General features: G+C 48.0%; 1 protein-coding gene across 2 annotated transcripts; it reads left to right on the forward strand.

Moving 5' to 3' along the window:
* Positions 1-5,416: 5,416 nt before the first annotated feature.
* On the forward strand, positions 5,417-14,240 carry LOC119308190 (putative S-adenosyl-L-methionine-dependent methyltransferase MAB_3886c). 2 transcript variants are annotated; one of them, XM_037584311.1, is made up of 8 exons: positions 5,417-5,731; positions 7,843-7,889; positions 7,921-8,049; positions 8,120-8,240; positions 8,612-8,736; positions 12,433-12,561; positions 12,652-12,822; positions 13,913-14,240. In XM_037584311.1, the coding sequence occupies exons 1-8, from the start codon at positions 5,482-5,484 to the stop codon at positions 13,982-13,984; spliced, it is 1,044 nt and encodes a 347-aa protein (XP_037440208.1). In that variant the 5' UTR covers positions 5,417-5,481; the 3' UTR covers positions 13,985-14,240. The 2 variants fall into 2 exon arrangements, with proteins under 2 accessions (XP_037440208.1, XP_037440209.1); XM_037584312.1 differs by lacking the exon at positions 8,612-8,736 and having other exon boundaries at positions 8,136-8,240.
* The last annotated feature ends 1,146 nt before the right edge of the window (positions 14,241-15,386 follow it).

Genomic DNA, 15,386 nt, shown 5'->3' on the forward strand with positions numbered 1-15,386 from the left:
CGCGCGCAACGCTCACTCTTCATCCAGAGGCAGCATCGATCGGCTTCAGTTAGCAGCAGTAGCGAAGGAATCGCTCGATCGGGTTCAGTTAACAGCCATCGATCGATCGCTCGGGTTCAGTAACACGTAGTCTCCAGTGCAATCGCTCGGGTTCGGTATAGGCGAACGCCTCGCTCGGGTTCAGTTACAGCCCAACGCCTCACACCCACACGCGTATGTGTACGAGAGAAACGCGCATCGCTCGGCCCCGACCACCCACCGTAACCGGGAACATCCCGAAATTTTCCCCGCCCTCGCTTCTACCACGGTTTTTCCCGTCATGGACGGCCCAAAGAATGTCATGCAGCTGCGTCTCCGGCCCGCCCAGGATGAAAAGCCCATTTTCTGTCATGATTTTTTGTCATAGAAGTAGGAGCCCACCACATCTATGATGATAACGGGTTTTTTCACAATTATCGTCATAGAAGTGTCATAAGTATGATAGGAAAAAAATTCGTTCGGCCCAAAATGTCACGGATGTGTCTTATTTTCGTAGTGATGGCAACAATACAATACATGCCTTGCTGCCCCTACTGTCACTGGGAAAGGACACCGCAAGATTGGACCCAAAGCTAAGCACTTCTCCCATTGCAAGAAAAACCAATCTAGTTGGCCAAACTAAACCGATAGTTCGAAGAGAATTACAAAGATATCAAATCATGCATATAAGAATTCAGAGAAGATACAAATAATATTCATAGATAAGCTGATCATAAATCCACAATTCATCGGATTTGACAAACACACCGCAAAAGAAGATTACATCGGATAGATCTCCAAGAACATCGAGGAGAGCATGGTATTGAGAATCAAAGAGAGAGAAGAAGCCATCTAGCTACTAGCAATGGACCCATAGGTCTGAGGTAAAATACTCACGCTTCATCGGAAGGGAAATAGAGTTGATGTAGAAGCCCTCCGTGATCGAATTCCCCTCCGGCAGGATACCGGAAAAGGCCCCAAGATGGGATCTCATGGGAACATAAGCTAAGCACTTCTCACATTGCAAGAAAGATCAATCTAGTAGGCCAAACCAAACTGATAATTCGAAGAAACTTGCAAAGATAACCAAGCATACATAAAAGATTCTGAGGAGATTCAAATATTTCTCATAGATAAACTTGATCATAAACCCACAATTCATCGGATCTCGACAAACACACCACAAAAAAGAGTTACATCGAATAGATCTCCAAGAAAATCGAGGATAACTTTGTATTGAGATTCAAAGAGAGAGAAGAAGCCATCTAGCTAGTAACTATGGACTCGAAGGTCTGTGGTAAACTACTCACAACTCATCGGAGAGCCTTGGAGATGATGTAGAGGCCCTCCATGGTCGATTCCCCCTCCGGCGGAGCACCGACAAAGGCTCTAAGATGGGATCTCGCGGATACAGAAGGTTGCGGCGGTGGAAATAGTTTTTCGTGGTGCTCCTAGATGTTTTCAGGGTACGTGTGTATATATATAGGTGAAGGAGGTAGGTCAGGGGAGCCACGAGGGGCCCACGAGGGTGGGGGGTGTGCCCACCCCCCTAAGGCGCTCCCTCCTGCCTCGTGGCCGCCTCGGCTGCTTCTTGACGTCCACTCCAAGTCTCCTAGATTGCATTTGTTCCAAAAAGATCGCTTCCGAAGGTTTCATTCCGTTTGGACTCCGTTTGATTTTCCTTTTCTTTGAAACACTGAAATAGGCAAAAAACAGCAATTCGGGTTGGGCCTCTGGTTAGTAGGTTAGTCCCAAAAATGATATAAAAGTGTAAAGTAAAGCCCATAAACATCCAAAACGGGTAATATAATAGCACGGAGCAATCAAAAATTATAGATACGTTGGAGACGTATCACCCACCGCATCTGCCGCCCCCTCGCAGCCGCTCCATCCCCTGGCCTCGCCTCCTCTCGCTTCCCCATGCTGGCTACTGCCCGCCGTGGCGCCCTCTGCGCCGGCCGCCACCGCAGCCCCGCATGCCGGCCGTGTCCCGGGCCCCTGCCCGCGCCTACGTGCCCCACCTGCTGCCGCTGTTCGCCACCGCTGCCACTGCTCGCAACCGCCGCCTTGACCCCGCCTCGCCTGACCTCGCCGGAGGCCGCGCCCGGGCGGGCTTCGGCACCGACGGGCGCCCACGCCCGTTACCACGGACCCACCCCGCTGGCCTCGTGCCACTTCCAGCGGGCCCAGTGCCCTGGCTTTTATTTTCAAAAAGTTTTAAAAAATAATATTAATTAGTAAATTAATCAATCAATTAATTAAAAAGTTAATTAACTTAGTTAACTAACTATTTAATCTGTAATTAGTTAAATGAGTCAATGACAGGGGGCCCACCCCCTGTTGACCAGTCAACGTTGACTGGTCAACTGGGTCCCCCTGGCCCACCTCTCAGTCCCTGTGTACATTGTGTTGGGTGCAACTAGCAATTTACTATTTATTTCTAATTAAAATAAATTTAGAAATTGTTTAAATATTTGAAAAATCATATAAAATAATCCGTAACTCGGATGAAAAAGTTTTATACATGAAAGTTGCTCACAAAAATATGACGATTCCCAATACGAAGTCCGTTCGTCTGTCGCATGCCCCTAGCATAGCGAACATGGAACCCTCCCCTCCATTTTCTCTGTCCGAAAATGTCAAACTTCGGTCCCCCTTCGCTGGTATCGTGTAGCACCGCGTTAGAACACCCCTAGCACCGCGTTTCGTCATGTCATGCTTAGTATTGCATCTGTGTGCTACGTATTTACTATTTCTTCCCTGAGGGAGTCCTGGATTAAGGAGTCCTCGGGCCGTCGGCCCAATATCTATGGGCCGGACTGATAGGCTATTACGAAGCTGAACTAGGGCTTGCATTAGATTTTGCTACTGTATTTGATTTCGTCTATTATGATCCATAACCTGCTTTTGTAACCTCCTCATTGTACCTTGCCTGCTTATCCTAAAGTGCTTAGTATAGGTTGGTTGGTGATCCATCAATGACCCCTCACCTTGTCCCAGTTGCCCCGGCTTGCTGACCGATGACTCAATCAACGTGATCGACGTCCAGAGCCTAATACATCACCTCACCCCGTTTAGTTGTATGACTCTGCAAAGCTACTACCGAGTACCGAGGGTGATACCTCGTATAGCACTCATGATGATAACTCTGTAGTGTAGCTAATCATTCGTGGTCTGTCGAGGGTGATTCCTCCTTCACCACTCCCGATACGACTCTGTCGTGCAACAACTCAAGTGTGAACCTCAAGGATGATTCCTCCTAAGTTCACATTGACGATTACATCAAGTGAAATCCATCGAGGGTGATTCCTCGGGTTCCCCCCTTGATGTTTTGGACACACAGTTACCTTGACTTTACTTCAGACCTTTGTTAAAGTCAGGCGGGCCCAGTGAGCACCTGCAAGAGATTCCTGTGAACTCGGGCGGGCCCGGAGAGCACCCGCGAGATCTACGATGGCGGCTGGCTATTTAGCAGTATCACCTAGGAGGGGGTGGTAGCTCTGGACTTGTCCCAACAGCTGTCACTTCTTTTAATTGTTAATGCACTAACATGTTTGGGTATTTGATCTGAGTTGGCCACTGGCATATACGCACTAACCACCACGCGGGAACAGTTATGGGCACTCGGCGTCGTAGTATCAGCCGAAAGCTCTGTGAGACGTCCAGTTCAGCATTGTGGCACGGTCGGATCGTGCCGACCATCCGAGGTGGCGTTGGTATCCACCCTGCACACAACGACCCGGAGTGCAATGGGCGATGGGCCCAAGACCCCGGAGCGCTTAGGATGTAGACCGGCGAGAACCTCTCTATGGAGCCTATGTAGGACTACGACGTGTTGATCTTTCGAGGTTGGGCATGGACCCATGAAAGTGTGTCCAGCCAGAGTAATCAAGCGTGTTGGGAAATGTGGTGCACCCCTGCAGGGAAGTTTATCTATTCGGATAGCCATGTCCACGATAACGGACGCTCAGAGTGGTATCCTTACAACTATAAATGGATACCTGAGACATGTGATGGATATGTTGGCTCCGGGATTGCTTTCTCGCAGGGAGTCGAGGAAGGATCTGTGGGCGTTAATACTACAACATGCTTGTTAATTAAAATGCTATTATGTACTCTTCTGAATGCTCCAAGATGCTAGTCTTTGATAGGCTAGGCCTTCCCCTCTATTCTGGCATTCTGCAGTATAGTCCACAGATACATCCCTTCCTCTGATACCAATGCATATTTAGAATAGATCTGATGCTTGCGAGTACTTTGGATGAGTACTCACGGTTGCTTTGCTACCTCTTTTTCTCTATACCCGGTTGTTGCGATCAGGTGGTGGATCTCAGGAGCCACATGCCATCCCCATCGACTACTACTAGTACCCGGAGGGTGCGTACTACTACGTGGAGACTATGGACGATCAGGAGTAGTTATGAGGTCCTAGGCAGGAGGCCTTTCCTTTTCGATCGTTGTTGCTTTTGTGCTTGCCTTCTTAAGACATCCTTGTTTAACTTATGTCTGTACTCAGATATTGTTGCTTCCGCTAACTCGCCTGTGTATCAAGTTTATGTATTCGAGCCCTCGAGGCCCCTGACTTGTAATATAAAGCTTGTATTATTTCAATTTGTGTCTAGGGTTGTGTTGTGATATCTTCCCCCGAGTCCCTGGTCTTAATTGTACACATTTACGTGTATGAGTGTATGATTTAATCGGGGGCATCACAACCTCTCCATGTCTCCTTTGAACTTCCCTGCCGCTTGCCATGCCCTTCCTTCGCATTCCACTCTTTGCAACACCGCATGAGTAGCCGGTGTCGCTCCGTTAAAGACTACCGCATTTCTATGTTTCCATATCTCCCAAAGCACTAGCAAGATGATGGCCCTTGTATCCTTAATGTGCTGTCCATCCTTGCTTCTGCTAGGGCACCAAACCCACATAGATTCATCTCTTGTTGGTGTCCATCCTGGTGCCTCCATTGTCATCGCTACTTGGCACCATACTTCTCTGGGCAACACATAGTTAATGCCAGCTGGCAGACGAACGAACGGGTGGCGTCGCATGCGGGCGTTGCAGTAGGTTCCTGGGCAACTGCGCATGTTTAATGGAGGGAGGCGGATGGAGAGAAGGCGCGTGCACGGGACGCCGTGCAGGCTTTGCTCTCAACTGATATTCCACTTCAATGTTGGCTCCAGTGAGAGGTCGCGTCCGGTATGGCCCAACATGAAAGCGCCTGGCAGTAGTCCTGACGCTCGCAAACTCCATGTCTGCTTCGTGTTACTGTTTACCGTTCGGACCGGTCCAAGGGATGCGGGGCGCGTTAGACGGGGTCTAAGGGTCAGCTTTGAAGTTGGCCCGGACAGCACGAATCACGGAGCAACTTGGGGGAGTGTGTGTGTGTGTGTGTGTGTGTGTGTGTGTGTGGATATAGCAGGTCACCCGATTGACGGAAGGCCAGCATGTGACGTCCGCACCACCATGCCCGTGCTGCCGCCGCTCGCCGCGCCGCTGCTCCGGCCACATCCGCGTCTTCCTCGGCCACCGCCCACCGCCTTCCCCCCCTGGAACTGCCAAACGAAGAGTAGGCACTTGCAACCGGGGCTCTTCGCCACCGGCGCCGACGTCCCCGGCCGCGGAGGCCCACTCCCGGAACCAGAGCAGCGCGCCCCGCTCCTCCTCGCCGCTCTCCGCGCCACTCGCCTCAGGGACGAAGAATCACGCCGCCCAGGTTAGCCATATGCATCGGATGTTCCGGCTTGTCTGGGTCAACGATTGTGCTGGTGTTGGCACTACTGCGTTGCGCACAACGTGTTGGACGAATTGAGTGGATGCGTTTGCTCCTATGATCTGATTGGATTTGCTTAGAATTGCAACTTGTTTTCCTTTTAGGCAAGTCAAGGACTAAGTCAGGTTCTCCAAACCGCAGCCCTAATTTTTCCATTTTCCTTTTTGGCATGTACTCCAAATTTCTACTTTGGTTTGGCAAAGATTTTTAACAAAACTTTGGCCAGATCAACATCAAAAAATTAAACAACATTGCAAACTAGCTAAGTTCGGGGGAATTTTTTGTCGAAGCATGCTTGTTCGTCAAAGACTAGGGTGTGGCAAGCGGCGCAGTCGAGGTGGCGGGCGGCGGAGGCTTCCCTAGCCATGAGGCTGCGGCGCTGAAAAGCCGAAGTCGGAGCTGATGAGGGGAGGGGAGGACTGGCTATAGAGGCCTCGGCAGCAGGTGTTTTATTGCTGTCGGAGGCGCGATGCAGGAAACGGCGTGGGCGGCGGAAAAAAATAGGCGGCAATGGCTGCGGGCGGGCTGGACACGCGGTGGTGGCCATTGCTGGGCGTGTTTCCCAGTGCTACGAGCGGCAGCGCGATTGGCAGGCAGAGGAAGAATTTATCTGAAAGTTCATTCCCGCCGCGTCAGTTCTAAAACAGCACCCCCAACCTCCAAATATGGAGGCTGCAACCCAGTTCTTGGCGTGCACTCCTTAATTTTTGAAGATTCAGGCGGGTACAGTGATTTACCAGTAATTTGTTATACAGAATTTCTAATTTCTATTAAATAAAAATAAGATATTATTGCTGGAATAAATTGTTATTTGATTTGATACATTGATACTTAACGTTGATGAATTAAGAAAAACGGAAACAGAGGGATTGAAACCCTCGGTAAACAAAAGGCTACATAGCAATTCCAGTGCTACGCCTTGAACCGCTCGGCCATCTCTCCTAGATTACTTATTATGGAAAATAAACTGAGTGAACAACGAGTTTTCTTATTCCTTACCACCCCTAGCCTCCATATCGGCGGTTATTAGGGAGGGAAGGGGTGTATGGTGAATCTGCTGGAGTTTCTTTTGCCAAGAAGTCCACTTTACCCCCTGAACTTGTCCTAGAGTTCACGTTACAACCTCAAACTTTGTTTTGGTTCAGTTTACCTGTGAACTCTGAAAACTGTTCGTAGTACCCCCTTCCTTCTCAATTGACTGTTTTTTTTAACTTGTTTGACCTTGTTTTGTGCTTTTCGCCATCCTGAACCTATTTTCCCTTTTCTGTGAAAGAAGGACACAACAGAACGACTACCGGACATAGCGCACTCCATACACACACTCTCTCTCTCTGCCTGCCAAATTGGCGTCCTCCCAGAAATGTGTTTCAGCACCTGATGTAACTTTGTGTGGATCTCTACGTACAATGTACCATCACTTTCGATATGCTAAATTAGAACTAAGAACAGCTAGGTATTTTTTGGCAGCACAAATTGTGATCCTCAGAGATGTGTGGCATCACCTTTCATGCTGATTAACTATTACCCACAAAGGTTAATATTTTTTTCTGTGTCATTGTCAAGCTATAATGTTCTCAGCTACAAAACACAGACCATTTAGCCGTCAATGTCTCACCTTCTCTTGGTCACGGGACAAGTTCATTTTAGGGCAATATATTGATACCTGCCTGTATTGAGTTTATTTGTCAAAGCACAATCTCATTTTGTTTGTTATTTCAGCACCATAAATTGATGTTTGCTGCACTAGACAAGCCTTTAATGACATGGTGTGATGCTTCATTTTGTGCCCTCACATGATTACTTTAAGTTTTCCCGTTCTAGTTGCATCTAGCATGCTCATTTGATTTTCGAAGTAGGTAATACAGCAACTATGTCTCAGTCGCATACAATGTAAAGCTGGATACAGTTGTTTGAATCATGTTTTGCAAAGCTTGGATAATGATCTTTGTAGACTGTAGAGTATTACTCCACATTTCTTTTTGGAGGTATAAATGTGACTAATAATATGACTGTTTGCTGATTCCAATGTTTTATAATAATTTTTGTGGTTGCAGATCCCCTTTTTATTGATCCATATGCTGCTGTGCTACTTTCACTTGATGTGGCACGCTGCTGTGCTACTTTCACTTGATGTGGCACATCAAGCTTCGGAATCTCTCGTCTCTCATTTAATGCCATCTGCAGAGCATTATAGGCTAACTACTAGATATCTTGATGACAAATTGCAACATTTGATAAGCAGGTCAGACAATTTTAGACAGGTACTGAAATTAACCAGTTTTATGCCAAATATTTTCTGCTCCGCCTGTTACCAGGGCTTATTCCGTACAGATTGTTTTGTTGACAGATGGAATGGATACTCGCCCATATAGGCTTAGCTGGCCAAGGATGTCTATCGTGTACGATGTATCACCTGGAAGAATCTTCAGTACAGCAGCCCAGCAACTCCGAGGTGTGATTAGTATTATGCTACACGGATTCTTATTCTGTCCCATTTTGAGGAACTGGTGCTTGTTTGTGATGTATTATTATCTTGGATGAGCGTTTAATATTTCATTTGTCTGCCGAGTGCTAATTGTTCGCAAATCTAAAACAGTAAGATATGTCCTATGCGAAGTTAAATAGAAATAGACTCATCAAAGCTGTATTTTTATTACAGCATATTGAAGATCTGTTTCTTCTTCTCTACCGCTATATTCATAACTGTGGAAGACAAAAATAATACATGCTATCTATCATTTGCAAATTCAAAATTTATATACTGAGAACTTGGCAAAGGATTTTCACAAGCACATATAATTTTATGTACTTGGGGTATGACAGGAGCAGGAGCAAAAATACCGCGGAACTGTGTTCTCTTTCATACTCCTTTAGAGTCTCCTGATTTACAAGAGGGCCTGTGCAAAAATGGCTTCAATGGAAATAGGCCAAGCTTGTGGGTACTGCAGGTAATAACCTTACCATTTCGTGCAAACAAATCTCTGCTAGCAATTCAACATAAAAAAATCCATCGCCCTTGATAGTTAATTTTATCAGTTCAAGGATGCTTCTGTATGAGCTTTTCAGCGGTGCATTTTTTATGGATGTGGCACTGGCACAATTAGAGTGTTAGAATTAGTGTGGACTTATGGTTCAGTAGATAACATCAGCTTAAAAGGTCCAAACCAATTGCCGTGTCTTGATCTTGGATTATGCACCAATTGCAAACCGCAAAATCCAGCGTGCGACAAACTTGCTCTTCTTTTGCATTCACAATAACCAGCATATTTTCTCGCAAGAAAAAATTGCAAAGTTACCACTTACTACATGCTTCCGTTACCATCCCATGCCATGTGTGTGCCAGAGTATAGGAAACAGTGCCCAGTGGGAAAGGGCTCGTCCCCAGATTTCCTGGTGGGTGCAGGGTACCACAGTAGATTCTGCAATTGGGTTAGTTTCTCTGTTGTTTAACCTCAACCTATGTGGAGTATTAGTAATACTGTGAGGTTGAACTTGGAAGATTAAAAGTCTTGGGAATAACCAACAAAGCAGAACCAACAAAAACTGACCATTGGATACACGAGATTACCCCATTTTGTGCACCTCTCAAATACCTCCTCTCAGATCAACTTCAATACCAAATTGCTTCTGGCATATATCCTGAACTCCGAATCTGCAGAAAATGGGTAAAAGGCAAAAGTCTGGATTATTTTTGCCAGTTTCAAAGGGCAACCTGGTGCATGTAGCTCCCGCTTGCGCAGGGTCCAGGGAAGGGTCCGACCACTTTGGGTCTATAGTACGCAGCCTTTCCCTACATTTCTGTAAGAGGCTGTTTCCAGGACTTGAACCCATGACCTCATGGTCACAAGGCAGCAGCTTTACCACTGCGCCAAGGCTCCCCTTCATTTTTGCCAGTTTCAGACGTTAAAAAAAAAAAAAAAAAACTCAGAAATTTCATGCCTGATAAAGGTTTTGGGTCTGGGACTCTGGCTCTAGTGTTACAAAATCTGGTTAGTTGCCCTGCTAAGTTTTGATAAGTTTTGTCAAATCCGGTGTCTACCAATTTAGCCATCATACACAATGCATATTAATGCTTGGCCTACAATACGCTCACAGTTCCGTGCACATAGGCAATGTCTTAGTAGTAGGAACAGACACGCCTAGACCAATCCTGTATACTCCAGTACTGATGGGTCGGGTTGGGTTTGTAACATGGTGGGAGTGTTTAGGCGGAGATGGTCCTGGACCCTTGTGACATGACGCATAGTCAAAGATGGTGCAATGGCACTGCAGGGCAGGACTTGAAAGGGGAAAGGGGTACATCGGATAACACTTTGCTTGCTTGATAATCAAATAGGGCCAGTCATTTAATAGCTAGCTTACATGCAAGGATGGGGAACACAAACAAGATAAGTATGTGTGTGGAAAATAACAAACCTGAAATATCTCTTAACAGATCCAGACTTCCTATTCGTAAAGAGTTTAGGGACTCTTATCCCTGTTTTGATGTGGCTGGCACTCTAGGGCCCACTTACCTCCCTATGGGGTTCTTTTAAAGTGGCCAAGGTATGACCCCTGAATTCAGGGTTAGCGTCCAACTGAAGAAGTGGTGGTTGAACTAGCTGCGGGTTGAGCCTGAGAGCATCTCCAGCCGTTCGGTTCCCCCAGGGACTCAAATAGCGTCTCCTGGGAGCTAGCTGGCGCTTTTTTCGCCGTGGGGGCGGTCGGGTTCCCAACCGACGCCGGTTTTTGAAAACCAAATTCGGCTAAACTTTGTACAGAATGACACAAATTTGGAGGAAATTCAGGCGTTTTCATTGATATTTGTACAAACTTAAAAACATAATTAAAAAACTAAACTAAAACTACGCCGCCGCCGCCTGAGCCTTCTACATGCCGAGGAGCCTGTAGAAGTTGGTGTAGTCGCCGCCGTCGTCGTCGTCCTGCACGCCGCCGCCGTCCTTGCTGCAGCCCTGCCCTGGGTCGCTGTGGCGGACAGGGTTGGACAGCCCGGGCGCCTCCTCGTCGCTGTCGTCGAGGATGACGACGCCGCCCTCGTCGCGACCGCGGCGCCGAGCAGCGATCTCCTTGAGGGCGCGGCGCTGGCGCTCCATCTCGTCCCGGACGTAGTCGTCCCGCGCCCACTTTAGCCCGGTCTCGAGGTCGGCGGCCATGTCGAGGTGCTCCTGCTTGACGACTGGCGGCGGCGTCGCCGGCTCCTTCGGCCTGACCAGGCGAAGATGGCCGCGGGGAGGAGGGGAAGGTTGGCGGCGGCGGCCCTCGTTTATGATGAGGTTGTCGCTACGCCGACGCTCCGGTGTCTCTTGGGGCTCGGCCTTGATGGCAGCGAGCGGCGTCGGTGTGCCGGAGGAGTGGGACCGGAGGAAGAACACGATGCGGCCGCCATGCACCTCGCCAGCCACGAGCTGCCGCTTCGGCGCGAGAAGGATGGCACCGGGTACTCCATCCGCGGCGCGTTGCCGCCCTCGATGTGCTTGAGGACGACGTGGAGAGTGCGCTCGGGGACTCCCCACCACTGGCGGCGGCCGTCCGAGTTGTGCCGTCCCCGTGGTGCCGGAGCGCCGTTCGTCGACGCGAGCTGGTCGGCGTGGCGGCGTTTGAAGTAGGCCGTCCAGAGGTTGGTGCTGTCGGGGGCGTACCTGGCCTGCTGCCGCGCTTCCTCCGGCAGCGCCGACCGGATCCGCGCGATCTCGGCGCGGCGGGGGCACGGGGACTCCTCCGGCGCTGAGCCTCCACGAGCCCGGCACGCGCATGTCGGGCGGTGCCGGGTAGTCCGCCTCGTGGAGGAGGCGCGCCTCCCACTCGTGGAGATGGCGGCTGCCGAAGCCGTTGGCTGCCGCTCCGTCGCCGGGGAAACGCTCGTCCATCGTTGGCGAAGGAGAGAGAGGGCGTCGACGGCGAAGGAGAGAGGGGCGTCGGCGGCGAGAGAGAGAGGTGTCGGCGGCGAGAGAGAGAGGCTGTGGGAAGTGTGCGGCCATCGGTGAGGGAGGCAGTTTTATAGCGGCGAGCGGGCGGCAGCAGTGTGGACGCGTGGCGGGAGGGGGCGGGACGCGCGGCGGCACTCGGGTCCCGCCTTTGTTGCGCCGCCCATGAATTGGTCAGGTCAGCCTTCACATTGATTCTCGCGGGAACCGAGCGATGAGGACAACGAAGGTTCCTGGCGTCCCCCAGTCGCTGACTCGGCGGGTCCACCAGTTTTCGAGCCAAATCCATTTGCCCCCGGTTGCCCCCAGCGCGTCGGGTTTGGCCTGGGTCCACCAGCGCCAATTTCGGCCCTAACCGGCGAAATTTGGGCTCCTGGGGGCGCGATTGGGCCGATTTTTTCAAGCCGGCGATAAAAAAGGGGCCTGTTGGGGGCAGCGAGTGGCGATGCTCTGAGTAAACCGTAACTGTCAAACGCATTACCATGCTTCCAAGAAACTCGTTCGACCATGACCCAATCAAAATATGCCAGAAGTGAGCAAAATATACCTTTTGAAGTTGACTTCCCTGTCGAGAATATCTCGCTCTTCTGTATCAGAAGTTTAATCTGCATTGGGAAATTTGGGAAATTCTATAGAAACATCAAATTTTCTGGTCTTCTATTCAATAGGGAAAGCTCTAGAAACTGCATTTGGTGTAACAAAACTTCCATGGCATTGCAGGGTTTACCTTTGCCCTCTTCTTCAAGCTTCAAAAGCCTTTTGCTCGTTATAAGCAATTTAGCAATGAAGGGGGGTATCTTCATAGGAGAGGTGCCACATTTTCCAGACTGGATGGCAGCAGCAGACATGGTTGATCAATTATTTACTACAGTACAAAATAACATCAATATACTTGTAAATTCTTTATCTATAACACTGTCATTGTCCTACGCTATGCAGGTCTCCGAACAAGACAGGCTAGAAAACCTTTTCTTTACCCAGGGTTTCCGGGTTAGCTTTGTTCTCTATGAAAATGTTGCAGAGGATTTCGGCTTAGATCTAGCTCCTCAAAGGGAACATTGTGGTAGAGTTCTTTTTGTTGCAGAACAGCTGCGGTTTTCAGATGCACAGGTAATAAAGCCAATGGAAGACACTTAACTTCAGTTTTGCCTTTGATAATTTTGGGGATTGGTATGAACTGGAATAGTTTATAATGACATCATTTTTACACGAGGGACCTGTCCATCTTTTTTTCTCACATCTGGACCTTGTTCCTAACCTCCTGATTCCAATCTCTCGAGTGATTGGACAGCCAAAGGATTTGGTATGTGTTGTTCAATGTTAGTTGTATCTATTGCTACACTTGAACATTTCTCTGCCAAATTGCATCTTAAGCCCTTCAACTGTTTTGGTAATTGAGCCCCCTGTGGCCATCCGATTTTCATCAACAAAGTCCTAAAAATGTACTCCCTCCGTTCCTAAATATAAGTCTTTGAAAAGATTCCACTATGAACCACATACGGAGCAAAATGAGGGAATCTATACTTAAAAATGCATCTAGATACATCCGTATGTGGTCCATAGTGAAATCTCTACAAAGACTTATATTTAGGAACGGAGGGAGTATAGGACTAGACACTTCCAACTAAGATATCTGTTACTACATGGTGTGATGGTCATTAATGTAAGCCAGTGCGAGTTCAGTTAAATTAAATATAATAAGGCGATTGACTAAATTGATCATATTAACGTCCTTGGGAGATTTCTGATATATCATTCTCGTAGAATCTTGAAAGCAAAGTATAAAGTTTATTACTCCCTCCGTTCCTAAATACTTGTCTTTCTAGAGATTTTAACAAGTGACTACATACGAAACAAAATGAGTGAATCTATACTCTAAAATATGTCTATATACATCCGTATGTGTAGTCCATTTGAAATCTCTAGAAAGACAAATATTTAGGAACGGAGGGAGTAGTAGCTAATTATTGCATCTCTTATTTGAGTTAATAATCCACCATGACATATATCGGCAGCACCATATTGTTAATGGTGCAACCAAATAGACCCAGTTAGATAAACCAAATAGTGCATGTGACTTGAATAGACAGATTGAACCAAAAGAGAACGATTGCACGAATGATTGAATCGTTGAGAGGCTAAAAAGAACACAGTTATACTTCAAGTTGACCCCATTTTCCTTGTTTGCATGTGTTGACAGATGGAGAGCTTCTGGACGCATTTTGAAAGAACAGAGGAGGACGCTGATGAAGAAGGATTTGAGGAACTTTAGTTCCATATTGGATGCAGTTGAGGTTTGAGAATGGTTTTGACTTGTCGGGAAACGTGGAGAGTACCAAGTAATCATGGATTTTCAGTTGTGTTGTTGGTTACAGATATCTCATTTTCAACTCTGGCACCTTTTGAAAGATCGGGTACTTTCCAAGACTTCCACGTTGTACGACTGTTTTCAGTTGTGTCGTCTAGAGGAATTTCGTTACGGAAATACTTCCTTTCGTAACTTAATATACGACGTTTTTTTTTGACATTGTCGTAGAGTCAAAAACATATTATTATATTAAGTTAAGTATGTGGCGAACACATGAATCCTACGGTGCGGTTGACGGTAAATTTGTATTGGGCAGCGATAGGCGCGGGCCGGTCCGCACGCGCACGTTGGATCAAAACGCCCTCTGTCGTTAGATTTCCTCGTCTGTTTGACCTGAACGTACGCAAACAAAACAAAAAAAAAGACCGCACAGTTCGCCGGACGAACGTGCCGCTCGCGCTTGTCGGCCACCGGCGCTCGTCTTCGACTAGCCGAGCCGCCTGCACACGCCCAAAACCACGCTCCGTGTTGGATCTATAACGCTAGACAAATCGTCTAAGAGTGTACGTCGTACGTGCAAAGCAAGCAGGCAAGCAGCTTAATCGATCTATAGTAGCACATGCACGATGAGCTAGCTTCAACTGGATTCGCGTCGGGAAACTCTAGGTGGAAGCTCTTGTAAAAAGACTTGGGCTAGCTACAACAAAATCACGCGATGGTTGAAACTTTTTTGCACGCCGGTTGTAGCTTCTGGGCTAGTCGGTGGTAGCTTTTTTGTCAACCTGTTGCAGCTTTCGTGCTCGACGGTTGTAGCTTTTTCTCGTCACCGGTGGTAGCTTCCATGCTCGCTGGTCACAGCTTTTTTCATGTCGGGTTGTAGCTATGAACTGCACGGTAGCAGCTTCACCATCGCTGGTTGTAGCATTGGTCTTCGCCAGTTGCAGCACCCGCCGACGCCAATTGCAGCTTCCGTGGAAACGTGAGCCTTTATGAAGCTTTTTTTCATTGCCTGTCTTTGGTTGAAGTTTTTTTTTCATCTACGGTTGAAGCTTTTTCTATCAATGGTTGTAACTTTTTCTGTTGCGCACTGTCCGGTTGAAGCTTTTTTCATCTATGGTCGCACCTTTTTTCGCTGCATAGTGCCTGATTGAAGCTTTTTCATATACGGTTGAACCTTTTTCTGCCAATGGTTGCAGCACTGGCCGTCTTCAGCCATAGCCGGTTGATGTTTTTTCATGGACGGTTGTTGCTTTCTCACGTGCCGGTTTCAGCTTTCCGGTTGCATAGATCTGGTTGCAGCACACATGCAACAAAAAGCAACGCCGATTTCAGCAAAAATTGCCACCTATTCCAGCAAAAGATCGGT

This window comes from Triticum dicoccoides, chromosome 5B (assembly GCF_002162155.2).
Source record: "Triticum dicoccoides isolate Atlit2015 ecotype Zavitan chromosome 5B, WEW_v2.0, whole genome shotgun sequence".
Taxonomy (NCBI): domain Eukaryota; kingdom Viridiplantae; phylum Streptophyta; class Magnoliopsida; order Poales; family Poaceae; genus Triticum; species Triticum dicoccoides.

Excerpts from the sequence above, each read along its gene's own strand:
- LOC119308190 (XM_037584311.1), top strand. The coding sequence starts at position 5,482 with ATGCCCGTGCTGCCGCCGCTCGCCGCGCCGCTGCTCCGGCCACATCCG. Across the intron at positions 8,050-8,119 it reads GGTCAGACAATTTTAGACAG|ATTGTTTTGTTGACAGATGG; the intron begins GTACTGAAATTA and ends TATTCCGTACAG. Across the intron at positions 12,562-12,651 it reads GGATGGCAGCAGCAGACATG|GTCTCCGAACAAGACAGGCT; the intron begins GTTGATCAATTA and ends TACGCTATGCAG.